At 50.7% G+C, this 18,125-nt stretch overlaps 1 protein-coding gene across 1 annotated transcript in view; it reads right to left on the bottom strand.

Annotated features, from left to right (window-relative positions):
• Positions 1–18,125, bottom strand: part of LMF1 (lipase maturation factor 1) — a 96,086-nt gene that overhangs the window by 47,546 nt on the left and 30,415 nt on the right. Inside the window, exon 2 of the mRNA XM_070413351.1 lies at positions 6,743–6,891. Within this exon, the coding sequence (XP_070269452.1) occupies positions 6,743–6,891 (149 nt within the window). The remainder of the gene's footprint in view (positions 1–6,742; positions 6,892–18,125) is intronic.

Genomic DNA, 18,125 nt, shown 5'->3' with positions numbered 1-18,125 from the left:
GCTTCCCTCCAGCACCCGGGGCCCAGGCTTCCCTCGCAGCCCCAGCTTCATCCGGAAGGATGTCCAGTCTAATTAGCATATTATGCTTTTATTAGTATAGATCGTTCTGGCTATTCTAGGTTCTTGGCAGTTCATCAATTTCTAAGAAGGAAATCCTTCTAGGATTAAGTTTGGGGTTGCATAAAATCTATAGATCAATTTGGGGACAACTGACAGTTGAGCAATATTGAGACTTTTGATTCACAAACATGGCCTAAGTTTAATTTCTCTCAGCAATGTTTGGTAGCTTTCAAGGTCTAAGAGTTGTACTTCCGTTAAAACTTCCTAAGTAGCTTATGGTTTGGGATGTTATTATTAATATACTAGAGGCCAGATGCACGAAATTCATGCAAGGAGGCCTTCCTTCCCCCAGCTGCTAGCACCAGCTTCCTTCTGGCACCTGGGACCCAGGCTTCCCTTGCAGGCCCAGCTTCATTTGGAATGTCGTCTGGAAGGACATCTGGAAGGATGTCCGGTCTAATTAGCATATTGCGCTTTTAGTATTATAGATTTTATAATTTCAGAATTTTGCTAGAATATAGGAATATTATTTTGTATACTGCCCATGAATCTTGCACTCAAGTTAAATTCACTCACTGGTTCTAAGGACCCTTATGATCTTCCATATATATGAACTTTTCATCAATGAATATAGATGATTTTATGTCGTCTATTCCACTCTTCAGGAATTTTATTCCTTTTTCTGGCTTTATTACATAAGTTAAGATCTTCATGGTCAAATAGATGTGATGAAAGTGGACAACGCTGCCTTGTTCCCAATCTTATGGGAAAACATTCAGTTTTTCACCATTAAGTACATTATCAGCTGTAGGTAGTTTATATATTTATCTTTTATTGGGTTGAGGACGTTTCCTTCTACTCCTAGTTTGCTGAGGTTTTTAAAAAATTGCTTAATTTTGTCTACTACTTTCCTCACATTGAGATGATCATAGCCTTTAAAAACTATTTATTGATTTTTAAAGAGAGAAAGGGAGAGGGGAGAGAGGAGAGAGAGAAACATTGATGTGATAGAGAAATAGTGACTGGTTGACTTCTTCACAACCCCAACCGGGAAATGAATCTGTAACCTGGGCATGTGCCCTGACCAGAAATCAAACCAGAAACCCTTCTGTGCACAGCACAACGTTCAACCAACTGAGCCACACTGGTCAGGGCAGATGGTCATATCATTTTATATCTTTCTCTCTTGATCTGGTATTTAATGAATTACATCAATTTATCCATGTCCAGCCAATATTGTGTTCTGGGAAAAATCCCAGCATGATATGGATGCATTATACTTTACATGTACTGCTGGACTCATCCTATAGAGTAAAAGGCTAATATGCAAATTGACTGAACAGCTGAACGACCGGTTGCTATGACACGCACTTACCACTAGGGGGTAGACACTCAGTGCAGGAGCTGCCCCCAGGTGGCCAGTGTGTTCCCACAGGGGGAGCACTGCTCAGCCAGAAGCCGGGCTCACGGCTGGAGAGTGCAGTGGTGGTGGCGGGAGCCTCTCCCACCTCCGCAGCAGTGCTAAGGATGTCCGACTGCTGGCTTAGGCCTGCTCCCCGGAGGCTGGGCTGAGGGACACACCCCCCTCAGTGCACAAAATTTGTGCACTGGGCCTCTAGTTTACTAATAATTCCTTAAGAATTTCATGTCTGCTCTTGAAAAATCTGCTTGGTAATTTCCTTTTCTTGACATGACCTTGTCTTTGCCAGCCTCAGAAAAATGAATTGGGAAGGGTTCTTTCTCCTCTGCTTTCTGAATGTGTATAGAATTCATATAGTTTCTTCCTTAAATATTTTATAGAACTCATCAGGAAAGGATTCTGGGCCTGGAGTTTTCTCAGTGGGAAGGTGCTTTTGGTTTGTCTGTGTTCATGATCTCTATAGAACTACTCACATTCCCATCTCTTCCTCTGTTAGTGTTGTTAACCTATGTCTTTGAAGGAATTTAACCATTTCCTGGAATCACTTGCTCTATGTGTATAAAGTTGTTCATACTATTTCTCTTTAACTTTTTATTTTGAAAAATTCTTTGACTTCAGAAAAGCTGTAAAAATCATCTGGAGTTCCTGTATACCTGTTGCTATTATTTCAATACTATTACATTACCAACCTTACTTGGATTTCACCAGTTTTCCCATTAATGTCCTTTCTGTACCAGGGACAATCCAGGGTGCCACATTAACTGTCATGTCCCCTGAGTCTGACAATGCCTCAGTCTTTAATTGCATCTCATGATCTTGATACTTGAAAACTCTGGTTGGTAATTTTGAAGAGTACCCCTCAGTTGGGGTCTGTCTGATGCTTTCTCATAATGAGATTAGAGCAATGCATTTTTGTGAGACTGCAATGGAAGTGATGCTATGTCCTTGGAGCTCCTTCAGTGCACAGATTCCTCTCCTCCGTATCCTGCCCTGGAATTCCAAAAGGATTAGGGCCGAGGAAAGCCCTCCTGCCTTCCATCCTCCTCCACTCCCAGCGGTGGGCAAGGTCCCCCCTCTGCCTGCCCCCTTCCTCCTTGGGTCTTCCCCCTCTACCTGCCTCCCTCCTGACTCCCCACAGAGAGCCAGGTTGTCAAGGGGCTCACCTCATGCGTCTCCCTCTGGACCCCCGTCCCACACTGTCTGCTGTCCGACATGAAAACAGCTGCATCATGCAGTGTGTCCGGGTCCAGGTGCTCACAGAGAGCAGGTAGCCTGGGCCATCTCTCCACCAATACTCCCTAGCCCGCCCCCCCCCCCCCCCCCAGCATTGCAGGGGGCATAAGGGCTCAGTACACAGAAGCCTTAAGGACAGGAGCCATGCTGACCCCATCTCAGGCTCCCGGGAAGAGCGGGCCTTCTGTGGGCACAGAGGCCATGCAGTTTCCTCTCCTTCTGCTCAGCACTTTTACCTACACAGCTTTGGGGTTCCCTCTGAGACTGAGCTCTACACAAGCCCATCCATCTTTCAGGGCATTTGAACCACTGCCAGCTGACAAAGAGCACAGTGGCTTCTGAGTGTTCAGAACAGTTACCTCTAAGCCGATTCTTGGCACTGGTTCTGACCCAGTAGCAGATCAGGGGGTCACAGGGGCTTCATTCGGTCATTTTAGTGTCACCAGGTCTGCTGTGGCTTCTCCACCTCACAGAGGGATGGACATTTTGCTGCTGGCACTCTTTTTTGTCAAGTCAACTCTATTTTCTGCTTGCTACTGGAGGAAGATTAATAATATCCAACATACAGACTAAATCAAGTAATTATACCTTTTAGTGCACCTGATAATTTCTCACCCAGCTGGCGCTAACAGTCAATCAAATGCCATAAAAGGTGCTTTAGGATGTGCTAATGATCCACTGCACTCTGCCAGGCATGGTGGGATTTGTTCAACTCTCGGCATCACACACCACCCACAAAACAGCCTGACAGGTCCGCCACCCAGAGCTTCCACGCCCGGGCTGTCCCTGCACTGGGGGCCTCTTGCTTTATGTGTCCCACCTATTAAAGCTGCCTTTCCATGGGTCCCAATAAAGTCCTTGAAACATTTCATACATTTAAAAAAATTAATCCTCACCTAAGGATATGTTTTTATTGATTTTAGAGAAAGGAAGAGAGAGAAAGAGAGAAAAATATCGATCGGTTGCCTCTTGTACAAGCTCCAGCTGGAGAGTAAACCTGAAACCTAGGACCAGGAATTAAACCCGAAACCTTTTGATGCACAGGACAATGCTCCAATCATCTGAGCCACCAGGCCAGGGCACATTTCGTACATTTCTTGTACTTTATATGCCAGCCAAGGAGAGAATCCAAAATCAAGTCTTAGATGGACAAGGAACCACAGACAACTAATAATTTCAATGTTTCATCCAAAGGAACCATGAAAATGACTATCTTGCCCTAACCAGTTTGGCTCAGTGGATAGAGCGTCGGCCTGCGGACGCATGTACCTTGGTTGCAGGCACATCCCCAGTAGCGGATGTGCAGGAGGCAGCTGATCGATGTTTCTCTCTCGTCGATGTTTCTAACTCTCTATCCCTCTCCCTTACTTACTGTAAAATATCAATAAAATATATTTTTTAAAAAAAGAAAATGACTATCTTTCTAATTAAACGGGAAAGTAAATTTAGAGAAAGCATCATAACTGGATTGTGCGGAATCTAGACGCATGGCGTCTCCCAGTATCTGTAGCTACTCACATTGACCCAGGTCAGGAACGTTGCCAACCATGCCTGCTCCTAACGGGGTGCTCCAGACTTCTACAACCGGCACTGCCACAGCCCCTGGGGGCCTGCTCAGCACCCAAGTGGATGTGACCAGTCACGCGGGCCCTGGCCCCAGGCCTGCTGCCCCAGGGGGAGCTTGTCCACCTGGCATCCAGCTGCTTCCAGTGCCCCTGGGGCCCCAGCCACAGTTAACCAAACCACAGACGGCCGGCCGTGGTGCTATGAGGAAAGCTATCGAAGAGGGGATCTGAAGCGTGTGCGAGTGGGCTCTTGATAGTAACAGAAAGAACTGGGAGGTGTGTGCCTTTAGGACTCTGGTCCCCCTCAATGACTGGCACGTTGTCCCTTCACAGAGCCCATGTCAGTCAGTGCTAGTTAAGAGCTAGCACTGGTCAGTTCCTGTGTACGGATGTGGAAGCTGACAGTGAAGAAGGCTGATAGGAAAGATTGGCTCATTTGAACTATGGTGTTGGAGGGGAGCTTTATGGATATCCTAGACCAGTGGTCGCCAACTGGTGGTCCGAGGACCACTGGTGGTCTGTGAGGTCTGAAAGGTTGGTGACCGCTGCCCTAGACCAGCAGAAAGATGAACAGGTGGGTCCTCGAGCAAATTAAGCCTGAAACCTTGCTCGTGGCAAAAATGACACAACTGAAGCTGTCCTACTTTGCAGGGTATCCTGAGAAGGCAGGGTTCTTTGGAAAGACAATAATGCCGGGGAATGGAAGGCAGCAGGGAAGGAGGAAGACCAAATATGAGTAGACTGACTCCACGGAAGAAGCCAGGGGTATGAGTCTATAGCAGCCGTGGGCAAACTACGGCCCATGGGCCGGATCCAGCCCGTTTGAAATGAATAAAACTAAAAAAAAAAAAAAAAAAAAGACCGTACCCTTTTATGTAATGATGTTTACTTTGAATTTATATTAGTTCACACAAACACTCCATCTATGCTTTTGTTCCGGCCCTCCCGTCCAGTTTAAGAACCCATTGTGGCCCTCGAGTCAAAAAGTTTGCCCACCCCTGGTCTATAGGAGCTGAGCAGGGCTGTTGAGGACAGGACACTGTGGCCATCACTCATTCATAGGGTCACCAGGATTCGGAGCTGACTTGAGGGCATGAAACAACTGGTCAGGATTTGAGGGCGACGGAGCACAAAACAGATAGAGGGAACGAGGGCATCACAGAGCAACAGCCACAATGAGGTAAAAGGGCTGCGCTGAACAGAGGGCACACGGGAGTGCAGGCTCACAGCCAAAAGTATACCAGGAAACGGAACATCTGCTGAGAAATGGGGCAGCACATAATTTTAGAGGCCTCACCACAAAATGCTTACTAATTACACTGTGGGAAAAAGTGACACTGAGAGGACCAGCTGGGCCCACTGGAGTCAGTGAGGGGACAGATGGATGCTGCCCCAAGGAGGGGCGTGCAGGGCCTCCTGGCAGGGATGCCCACCTCAGGCTGGTCAGGGGCACATCGGACAGCGCAGTGTCGAGTCACAGAGCAGGGAGACTGAGGACCGTCGGGACCAGAGGGGACATAGCGAGGTGGTCCCTATGGATGGAGCAGCCTGTGCTCAGGTGGGTCAGGAGCAAGTTCTCTGCCCCATCCCCCAACAATTCTGCACGTTTGTGACTGTCCCCCAAGGCAAAACTTAAAGCCAACACACACGTAGCATATCTGTAGGACAAGGTTTCCAATTTAAGAGAATTTAGTATTTATAATGTTTTAATAAAAAAATTAAGACCTTATTTACTTAATAGAAGAGAGAGTGAAAAAGAAGGGAAAACTGCCAAATTCTCTTGCCTACAGCCGGAAGTCAGAAGGAACCACGGTGCTCCTCATTGTAAGGCTCAGATAATGTTTCTCAAAAACTTCAGGGCAACTGCTGGTGAAGTGAAAAGTGGGATACGCACTCTCAGAGGCTCTGTAGACGGTGGAAGCTAAGGAACTCTAGTTTCCAGGGTGAGCAGGAGAGCGTAAGAGGTGAACACAGGCGAGCAGCCGGCTGAGCACAGCACAGAGAACACAAATGCCCCCAATGGCCACACTGGAGTAAAGAGAACAGCTGGACCCGCTTCCACCCCCCAAACCCATGAGCATGGCGCCCAAAAGCAAAGACTACCAGGCAGAGACAGAGGGAAGCCAGCGTGGCTGTCTCCGGTTGAGGATTCAGGTGACGTGGTGCCCTCCTGACTGATTTAAAGTGATGGGAAATGTTTCGGACATTCCAGAGAACTCGGGAAGGCTGGTGAGAAAGAAGCACTGAGAGGCTGTACCCCACGAGTTTGTGACACGGACTGAGCGCGGTTGTTGTGCACAGAAAGCGGTCGTGTGAAGGACCAGGGAAGCCAATGGAGTTTCCAGGGCTCAGTAATAGGCACTGGACATCACAGAAAGGGGAGCAGGGGCCCAGCTGGCCCAGCCCGACCGACTGGAGGACAGTACATTTCCCCCCAAACATTACAAATAAGAGTTCTACTTACTGCTCCGAGCATGATTCTGAAAATCAGCCACCGAAAGCCCCACAGAACGATCCGGGACGTGGGGGTCTTCCTGGGCAGTCGAGACAGAGTCCAAAGAGGGCACAGGAAAATCCCCAGGAACCCTGTTTCCAGAAGCTGGGACTCCCATCCTGACGGTGACAGTAAGAACAAAGGGCCATGTTAGCCACAGGGGGACATGCTCTACAGAAACAGTCCCACCCAATTCAGTTTAACCTAACAGTCCTGAACACAGGATGGATGGGTGACCGAGGAGCGCGTCAGCCCACAGTCAAGAAGCACCTCGGTGGCAGCTTGTGGCCCTGGGCCCCAGCGCCCGAGCCAAGCCCCTGCATTCACACCACTGCCACCTGTCCTTCTCAGGGCATTGCAAATGCGACACGGCCTCATGCTGAGCACACACTGCCAACGGGGGCTGGAGAGGCCTCTCCCATTCATAGGCTTGCATTTGCAGTCATGACTCGATGCATTCTTCCCCGAGGAGCATTCACCAGGATGGACAACGTGCACCGAGGAGGCCAGAGACCTGCATGTGAGGTTCTGACTGCAAAGCTGACTCAGGTCCCTGTCTGCCCAGGTGAGGGAGGAAGTCAGGGGAGACACAGGATAAGTACACGTAACATGGCCCTTGTCTGCCCCAAGTGAGAGAGGAAATCAGGGGAGACACAAGACAGGTGGAAGTGACATAGTCCCATCTGGCCCAGGTGAGGGAGAAAGCCAGGGGAGTCACAGGTACAGGTGACATGGCCCCTGTCTGCCCAGGTGAGGGAGTAAGTTTCAGGGAGACATGAGACAGGTATAGGTGACATAGCATGTCTGTCCCAAGTGAGAGTCATAGGGAGACATGAGACAGGTATAAATGACATAGCGCCTGTCTGCCCCAGGTGAGACAGAAAGTCAAAGGAAGACATGGGACAGATATAGGTGACAGCCTCTGTCTGCCCCAGGTGAGGGAAGAAGCCACAGGGAGTCAGAGATGCAGGTGACGAGGCCCTCATCTGTCCCAGGTGAGGAAGGAAGCCAGAGACACAGGATAGGTACAGGTGACATGGCCTCCACCTGCACTAGGTGAGGATGTCATAAGGAGACACGGGACAAGTAAAGGTGACACAGCCCCTGTCTTCCCCAAGGGAGGGAAGAAGCCAAAGAGAGTCACAGGCACAGGTAACATGGCCCCTGTCTGCCCAGGTGAGGGAGGAAGTCAGGGGAGAAGCAGGAGCAGGTGATGGTGGCTCAGATGAAACTGCCGCGTGTCAGCCCCACGTGGGCTCAGTCCGTTATGGCAGCAGCTCTCCAGGTTCGATGTGAGCGGTGCTAGCGAATCCTTCCTGCTGGGAGCCCCATGTGAGACATGCGGGTGAGTGTAGTGCACCCGAAAGCGCGTTCTCACAGAGGAGATGGCATTCCAAGTCCTAACCACTCACTGAATTGGCCCCACTGTGCAAACAGCTGCTCAGTGTCACCCAACCCAGAACAGCTTTAGGCGGTTGTAAACCGGGCTCTTCAAAAGGAACATGCACTGCTTTTTGCATATTGCACAAGTTCCTGTTAATAAAATATTATGCTGCATTACATATTCTGTACATATTCTGTGGTTCCATTTATAGAAGGTTCTAGAATGAGGAAAACTGATGCAGGTGAAAGAAATCGGAACACAGCTGCCCGGAGAGGCGGGCTGGGGGACGTGGAGTCTGCGCCTGTCGGGGAGTGTGCTCCCCGAGACTCACCAGAGGAACCTGAGGGCCTGAGCATTGTTTCTTCCTCAGACACAAACCTATACAAATCCTGTACCCTAGTTCTAGGGCTGATGGACAGGTCTTCAGGCCTGAAACTTGTTTTCAGGGACACTGAATATTGAATTGAGCAACGAACAGACATGTGACGAAGCCAGCAGAGCGAAAAAGCGCGGAGTCCAGGCGGGGGAGCGCATAGGTTTCACTGTACAGCTGTTCGAAACTCTCTGGAGTTTGGAATTTTTCGTTAGATGCGGGGTGGCAGGATTCCACTTACTCTCACGTGTTCTTTTGAGAGAGCAGGTCTTTTGCAGCAATGCAGTGCCTGCGTGCAGCATGCCTGAGACAGGGTGACAGTGATGTCACCGCCCAGAGGGGCAGGTGGTCTCGCCTGGATGAGCAGCTGGTGTCAGTGGACCCGTGTGCCCGCTGCTAGGGTCTCTGGGGAGATGATTGCAGAAGCAGAAAGAAGCCTGAACAGTGCTGGGGGCCAGGCAAGGTGGGCAGGAGGAGCACAGCACCACGGGCCGTGGTGGGTCCTATAGCACCGCTGTCAGCTGACGGAGAGAAAAGCTGAGCCGCAGGGCGCTCCGGCCAAGGCCAGGAAGGGGAGACTGATGCATGGGATGCCCATGTGGCCCAGTCCCGCCCCTCCGGGGCCCCCTGCACCGCACCCAGCATTGGACACACACAGTGGCTTCCCTCAGAGGTTCAAGAGGGGCAAGTGCAGAAAGTGTCTACACTAGTTTTATGAGATTTCAGACACAGAGCAATTGCTTATTTTGGTTTTAGAAAACCTTTGCATTACAACTTGCTTCACACTCCCCTTCTCTTAGCCAGGAAAAAAACGAACTTTGTTACATATGCCAATTTCTATAATTTTATCTCAAGATAATTTTCATTAAACTTGAACTTCTTTCACTTGGGGTGCATTTATAATACATGTGATTGGATGAGCAAAGGATACGCAGCACGGGGAAGTGGCGACAGTCACGGCTCGGAGTTGCTTATTTACGGACATGCCCTCTTTTTGAGAAAACACCTCAAAGGCCCCCGTCCCGATCCCTCCTCCACTTGGTGGTGAGAGGCCCGTGCCTCACAAAGCCCTATGGGCAGAGCAGGCAGAGCTGGGGCTTCTGAGCAGAGAGAAAGCCAGGTTGGAACACCCCCCACCCAGGATGCCTAGAAGAGCTGACGCACCACCCCAAGTGTGAGGTCCTCACTCAACTCCACAGAGCAAAGCCTGCCTCGCTCTCGCTCCTGCAAACCCTGCAAACTGAGACCCCACGTGGGTGAGCAGAGCCTTCCCTGGGTGCGGGCCTGCCTTCTCTAATTGTCACCTCACTTTGCACAGATGTAATGAACTGAATTTTAATATGCTGTTTGAGTGACACCAATCAAAGTGATATGCAAATGGCAGAGCCCAGAGACCGTCTAAGTGCCAGGAAGCAGGTGACAGGGTAGGCAAGGGCTGGGACACGCTGTCACCTTAGGGATGTGCGTGTACTAGCAGAGGGTCACCTACTGAAATGTGCCTCACCCTGCTGGGGTGCATGGGAGAGTGGACACCCAGAAGCCAAGGCGTGCAGGCTTCCTACTGCAGGACCCCTCTGCTCCCACCTGCCCCCTCTCTCACTGGAGCTGGCCACTGGCCCCCCAGCCATCAGCACTCCCTGATACGGCTGGGGAGGAAAGGGTCGCCTGCAGACCCACCTGCTTCTGCTTTCTTTGCTTGGATCTAGTCGAATTTCAGCAGCTGTGCTGCCTGCACAAGGAACACCATTGTTCTCCGCTTCAGTGTGGTGGGGAGGCGTCCTCAGAAAAACAAATGCCCAGTGCGCTGCCGTGGCGGCTTCCTGTGGTGGAGAGGCTGTCCGTGCGCCTGCGGATGGCCCCGCACACAGCACATGGCTGAGACGTGCTCACGACTGTCAACGGGCTCCACTAGGTGCTGCTTACTCAGTGTAAGCGCTGTTTAGCCTGTGCTCAGTCTTTGGGGCAGGGGGGGAGCATATTTGGCCCTTTCACTTGGCAACACAATTATGGTGGCCCTGGAAGGTTCTGTTCCATTGGATGTATTGGGGTGATGGTCCTGCCAGTGGCTTTTGGGGTGACGGTTAGCAAATGCCCATAAGGAAGCCATGAGCTGCACCTGCCTGTTTCTGCAACTTCCACCTCTACGGCTGCTGGCTCATTTTGAATAACACAACCAGCCCTCAACCAGCCACGTTTGGAAAATTTCCACATAAAACTGAAGGGAAAACACCTCCAGTTGTGGGCCTGAGGAACTGGTGCTCCCAGCCCAGACACTGACAAACAAGTGGCCATGGGGCCACTGGGTGTGGGCTGTGCTGCATGCTCCCTTTTCCGAGGAACAGCTAACTTGCCCACTGTCTCCCAGGGACGTCCCGGACAGGCAGCAGGAGTGGGGATGAGCCAGACCAGGGTGAGCTGCGGGCTCTCCCAGCCTGGTCCTGACGGGCTAGTGAACCTTGACGCAGTGTTGACCAGAGCTCAAGGGCGGCCATCGTCCATGGCATCCAGGTCTGAGGGCGGCCACAGCCCCTCATCTTGTGGTCTGTGGGCAGCCTGGGTGTCCTGCTAGCTGGGACCAGCCATGCCTGCGTAGACTCAAACAGAACAGCTGGATGCTCTCCTACTGGCTTGTGAGTTTAAATAAAACTCCTTGGCACGGGGCACATAACCTGTGTCTGCCAGGGCAGCTGCACGCAAAGTCTGAGGAAAGGTCCCAAGAAACATGCTGAATTTGGACCCTCGGCCTCCAGGCCCAAGTCCTGACTTGTGGGGTCCCTCACTCCTCTGGCCCAGCTTGGGGCAACTGCTCTCCAATAAAACTGACGTAAAAATGGTGCCGATGTTTCTCTTCTATCTACTCAGAGGCAAGTGAAGATGTTTTCTATTGAAGACCCAGAAAGTTCACCACCAAGAGGCCTGACCTGCGCGTGGCAACGTGCACCCTGGCAAATGGGTGGGCGATGTGGCGCCTTCAGGATGAGCAGTGTGAGCGGGGCACTGCCCTGGCTCTGACCGTGCTCTGGACAGGAAGAGGTGGGGAAGCCAGCGGACACGCTCCAGCCAACAAGTGGGCCGCTGGGCTGGGGGCTCAGAGGTCGCCCAGGAGCAAAGACAACACCCAACAGGCTGAGCCGCCGCTGACCAAGGAGGAGGCAACTAAAACAATCCTTCAGGGGCAGAAGCTGCCGACATGGCCACTCTAGAAGAAGATACCAGCTGAGGCTTCGTTACCTTCCTTGAAACTATTACAGTCACTTAGAAAGAGTAATTAAATTTTGCACATATGGATCCTTCAGAAATGACAGCCACCATCCATGTTAGAAGTAGGAACCCATTAGCTTCATGTTAAAATCGGGGAAAATGGAGAAAAGCGTTTCCCTCCTGACGGGCTGTCACTCCTGTGCTGAGCCCCCGCCCTCGGCCGCCGGGGGCTCCTAATGATGCCCTGGAGACCACGTGAGCTCTTAAAAGTTATTTCCTTAATCTTTATGGGTTGCATGCTAGGATGGAAAGTTCTGGAGTGGCATACCAGATCTTGTCTGCAGTCACTGACATGGCAATGAGTTTGGGGGACAAGAAAGCACCCCTGGTGCAGATGAGGTGACCCTGTCTTCCCTACACAGAGGTGGCACCTTGCTCTGTCACACAGCACCAGCTTCTGCAGAAATGCAGCCTGCTGTAAGGGGGAGGGAGGCTCTGGGAGCCGATGCACGAGACGGGGAATGCACGTCAATGGGTGAGGGACAAGCGAAGGAGCACTGTCCCTGGCCCCCTCTGTGATGGTGGATGGTTCTAGGTTCTGCTCACCCCCTCATCCTGGCCTCACCGCACATAGTGAGGTTCGAAGGACTGGCGATGGCTCCTGGGGAGGTTTGGGCAAGGGGAGCAAGCAGAGCTTGGTCAGCAAAATGGTGGGATGAGGCGGGCAGCTCAGACTTCATGCACGGCGACACGCGGTGCTGTTCACTGCAATCCCTGGCCCTCCCTCAGCGAACTGCAGACAGTGGGAGCCTCTGCAGACCCTAAGTACAGAGGGCCACCTGGGTCTGCCCAAGATGTAGGGCCTGGCCACCCAGGCTGTGCCATGACGAGGGAGGCAGGCACTGGCCCCAAGTCCCAGGGGATGTTTTGACCTTGTCTGTGGTCATGAACACATAAGGGCCCTGCTTCTCTGTGTGTCTCTGACTCCAGGGAAAGTAACTTCTGTGATAATGCAGCAGAAAGCTCCCTTCAAAGATGTGGGCTCTTATCTTGGCTTTGGGAGGTCTTGTAGGCTCTGAGCAGCACATAGGGTCATGGTCAGTTGAGGGAGGAGCCTTTCTTCTCAGCTGGCCCAGGGCTCAGGCTGTGCCTTCACAAATCCTACCACTCCAACCTGTTTCTGCTTGTGTGCTCCCAAGACATGACCATTCCTCCAAACAAAATTTCAGAGTTTTTATCACTGTCACTCAACATGCGTGACTGTAGTGCCACTTAAGGAAAGTTGCATTTTGCAAGTGGAGTGGTGGTCAAGCGTGGAGGCCCTGCTACACAGAAGAAGCATCGCAAAGGATCAGGCCTGGAGTGCACTGTGGTGGGGGGCCAGCTGGAGCCCCAACTCCACTGGTATGCAGCCTTGGATAAGTGAGGAAAGGACAGTTCTGCTGCAGTGTGTCTCCCTGTGAGCCGGGCCTGGGCTGGCAGGGGCTGCACAGCAGCCGGAAGCAGAGGGAGGTCCCTCATCCTGTCCGTGAACCAGTTTGCCTGCCAGGCTTTCACCCAGACGGGACTTGGAAGAGCTGCTGACCGCCCAGTTACTGCTGCAAATACCACTGTTGCGAGGGGTGCACTCCGCCAACTGATCGGTTAAAACATTTTCCTCTTTCACTGAGACAAAATATAACTCAAGATCAGGTTAAAAAAGCCCATAAGGGAGGCTAAGACAAAATTTAAAAGCGTTTTAAAATAGCATCCCGTGAGCAAGTGCCTGTCTAGCAAGTCATGGGGAAGATGCATTTGTCTTTTCTTGACCTGAACAAGGCCACCCAGCAACCTGCCCAGCCTATCCAGCAAGGCCAGGAATCTATATTCGGATGGCTCACATAGTTCTCTCCGTCTTACATTCCCCTCAGCACACTCACCATGGCAACCAGCCACAGCCGAGAGGCACCACACATGTGCCTATAGGAGGGCACCGTTTACAGGGCTTTGCCCAGGCCCACTCACCCCTTCTGGCTGCCAGAATGACCTGGCAGAGCCACTCTTACCCTAGGAGGACAGACGAGGGCCAACCTTTATCCTCAGGGGTCAGGGAGGTACTGACATCAGCTCCCCTCCAGAGATGAGGCCCTGCTCCTGCCCACCTCCCAGCCTGGGCCCCACTCACTCCTGCCGGGCCTGGTCTGGAGCCTCCTATGTCCCCACTTTGGCCCACAGGACCCGCTTAGAACAGGGTCTGTCCAGGAATCTCTAGAACCAGCCTGAGCTGGGCAGGTCCCTTGGATGGAGCCTAACCACTAAAAGCAGCCAGCCACAGAGGACTTCACATTTCAGCCAGGGGTCAGATCGTAAATGAGAATGCATTTTCCTAGCAAGATATTTTTGAAAGAGCAGGTTAAAGGTTTCACGTTCTAAATAAAATCATTTTAAATTGCATGCTCCGAACTATGAGGCGTTTAACAAATTGTTAATATATGTTTTGAGGATGTCCTCAGGCACTGCAGGGAACAGGAAGCGACCCGTGTGACCCACACACCCACACAGTGACCCTCGTGTCCACTGCACTTTTCATGGTGCGAGCTAATACTCGGTTGCTGTGGCAACCAGACTTCCTAGCCCCAGGTGTCCCCTGTTGCTTAGATGTATGCAGGTGTCACCAGCTAGCCCCAGAACAAAATCTATAGTAATGACCTTAGCTAGCTCATTGGTTTAGATAAATATGAAAATGCTTCCTGTCAACGGAAATTAGACTTAGCAACGGATTTTTTAGGATTAATATATTCCAAATATTTAACATATATCAGGCTGACGGGCGCAGTGCATTACCATTTCTTTGTCTTTTGTTTCTTGTGCATAAAAATTAGCCAAAGCTTGCCTCAGAGTGCCTTGTCGGAATCCAATGATGCGACGGTCAGTGCTGCCCACAGGGCTGACAGCGGGATGTTCTGGCTCGGTTTGTGCTGTCCAGCGTCCACTGACCACACGGAGGCTGCTGAGTCTTAAACTCAGCTTGAGGTGGACAGGGCAGACCTGGCCCTCCTCTCGGTCACCCCCAGAGGCATGTCTGCTCAGAGGCACTGTGTCCACAGGCCCTGGGTGGAGCGGGCCAGTCTATTCCAGCACGGCAGCTGGGAGCTCCTGCCCCATGCCCAGAGGGCTCTTGTGCCCACAGAAATGGGCACTGGGGGCAGAGATCTAAGATGGGCCTGGGCTTCCAGCAAAGGAGAAGATCCTAGGGCAGAGCAGATACCAGGTGGACGAGGCAGGCAGTCAGTGGGGCACACAGTCAGTGTCACCCTCATTCCTCAGCCCACATTTGAGTGGGCAGTCACCACCCAGGGCCCAGTGCCCGTGGGTTTCACCCTCACCCCACCTCTTAGTGGACTGTCAGCATGAAAGACCCTGGGACCACAGAAGGGGTTACCCTCACTCACATCTTAGTGGGCTGTCAGCACACAGGGCCCCATGTCCCGAGAAGTGGGTGTCACCCTCACCCCATATAGTCTTGGAGGATGAGCTGTTTTCCCTCACAGCTTCTCCCACACACTTAGTGAACCTGGTTTCCGGGCATCCTCCATGTTGTGGATGGGCACACCCTTGTCACATGAGAGGGTGGGGCCTGGATTGTGGGAGAGGCCAACAGATCCAGTTAATACATAATAAACACACATATTTATAAGAAATAATGGGGAGGGTCACTTCACCAGTAAAGTAGGAGTCAGACACTTCCACCTGGCACGTGCATAGGTCAGAGGTCAGGGTGTCCTCTAGCCTCTGGCCCACATAGACAATGTCTCCTCTGGGGGTCAGTGCAGTGGATAAACCAGCATTCTTCCTCTCTCCCCACACCTCTGTTTATCCACATGTCCTAATTAGTGGACGCACCTTGCTGACCGACCTCACACCCCTTTGAAAGCGAGTTGTCTCTGGCCCTCCAGCAAGGCCAGTGATAATAGGCAGGTCTTGGGCCCAGAGGCTGGGATGGTGGCTGAAGGGAGCCCACCCCACAGACCCACTCTGGGCAGTGTGTGCACCCCATGGGGACAGGGAAGAGAGGGCCGAGCATCTTAGCCACAGAAACCAGGACCTGGTGGGCACTTCTGACAGTTATAATCTTGCTCGGAGGTCCCTTTCAAAGGAGCCCTGGGTGGTGGTTCAGCGACTTGGGGAGGAGCAGTGACATTCTCAGGCATCTAGAAGGATCAGGTTTCAGCTAAGTGAGCTGACAAGAATGAACACAGGAAACGAGCACATGAGGGACCACAGAAAACCTGCAGGGAAAGGATGAGGCTGACCAGTGCCTGCCTCGTCCTCCTGCTATCTGCTCTGCCCTGGAACCTTCTCCTTTGCTGGAAGCCCAGGCCCACCTTAAGTTTCTGCCCTTGGTGCCCAGCCCTATGGTCCTTTGTCAAGTGTCTGGTCAGATGCCACTTTCTCAGGGAGGCCTTTCCTGAATGTAACATTTATAACAGGGCCTTAGTCCATCCTGGCACTGCCTACCCAACTATACGTTCACCACTCCACATACTTCATATCTCACTTATGTCCATTCTCCATTCATGCAGCACCCACAATGCAAGCTCCAAACAGACAAGGTAAAGCATCTATAATAAGCATAACCAAGGATGTAAAGGAAAATATGCTCACAAGGCATTAACAGATGGGAATACTTAGCAGAGAGACAGAACTATATAAAAAATATCTGAAAGTAAAATTTTACTAAATGAGCTTAATAACAGAATGGAGGGCAGAGAATAAAAAGGTAGAGAATATAAAGGTAGTTCAACGGAACAGAGACTTAATCTCCCCAAATGCCACATGTAGGCGCATTATAGTTAAACCGCTGTAAGCCAGTACAGGGCGAGCCCACTGCTCCCTGACTCTGCCCACAAATCCATGGCTGGGAACATGAAGGAGGAGGAGCATTAAAGAGACTAGAAGGGCATATCCATCAAATGTGTTGTATCCTTACATGGACAAACCAACTGTAGAAAGGCATTTACTCACGAGACAACTGGCAACACTGGAACACTCACTAAATATTTGATATAATTCACTCTAATTTTTTTAATTAAAATTTTTTTTTAGCAATCAATGAATGCATAAATAAGTGGAATAACAAATCGATGTTTTTTCCCTATCAAATCAATAAAATTAAAAATTTATTTTTCAATTATAGTTGATACATTCGGTTCAGGTATAAAAATTCATGCTAGTTTTTTAGGTGTGGTAATGGTACTATAGTTACATGGTTTTCAAAGACCCTATCTCTTAGAGGTCTATAATGAAGTATTTGCAAATAAGTAACAGGATGCCTGGGTTTACTTTAAACAACAGAGCAGAAGGGAAGGTCGGGAAATAAAAGATGGGCATGTGCTAGAGAACTGACAGTCTGAGATGATACATGGAGGTGCACGATGCCATTCTTTTTACTTTTGTATTTGTTTAAAAATTTTTGTAATCAAAAGTTAAAGAAAAATAAACAAGCAGGAAACTCTCCCATCTTCTGCCTGGGATGTTTAAAACTGACCACTGGAATCCTCATGAACTGTAACAAATTGTGAAATGCAACTTTTTAAAGTGCCATTTGTTCTAGAAGCCAAACTTATAGTGAGTATGGAAATAAGCTGAAAGCCAGGATATCTGGGAGCTGGGATGCCGCTGCCTGTAGTGGTGAGTCTAATCAAACTATTCAGGTCTCACTCTAAAAACAATTAAAAATGTTTTTCTAAAACAACACAGGGGATCTATTTTCAGTTCCTGATTTCCCCGAGCAGATTAAGAACTGGAGACTGAAATGGGACTGAGAGGATCTTCTCTGTGTTCTGATTTGGAGTAACCATTCCCAGCCTGCAGCGGCTTGCATCCCTGGATCCCTGCCTGGGACCACCGCCCTGAAGCGTAGCCCTCAAATAGAGCAGGGCATTATGTGGGGCCCGAGGGAAGAGAGGCAGGGATCCTGGTTCCTGTGCACGGCCACATTCTCTGAGAAAACTGTAGGATTTGCTCTAGATCAGTGTTCACATAAGAGGGAATGGGGGAGAAAACAAGATGGCGGCATAGGTAAACACCTGAAATTGCTGCCTCGCACAACCACTTCAAAAATACAACTAAAAGACAAAATGGACACCATCCAGAACCACAGGAAGGCTGGCTGAGTGGAAATTCTACAACTAGAAGGAAAGAGAAAAGCACACTGAGACTCAGAGGAGGTGCAGAAGTAAAGTGCAGAGGTACGGAGGCGCACGTGGAAAGGGCTGGCAACTGAGGACACGGTTGTCTTTTTCAATCGGGAGGGAGTCACAGATCCTGATTGCTCTGAACTCCAGTTCCGGGTGAGGCTCTGGGGACCCAGACTCATTCGGGGAGAAACTGGACTGTCTGGCATTGGGCAGAAC

This window comes from Myotis yumanensis, unplaced genomic scaffold (genome assembly GCF_028538775.1).
Source record: "Myotis yumanensis isolate MYYU_CA2020_CCGP unplaced genomic scaffold, mMyoYum1.0.hap1 SCAF_4, whole genome shotgun sequence".
Lineage (NCBI taxonomy): Eukaryota > Metazoa > Chordata > Mammalia > Chiroptera > Vespertilionidae > Myotis > Myotis yumanensis.
Note: the sequence above shows the minus strand (reverse complement) of the source record. Positions and strands in the feature narration are given on the sequence as shown.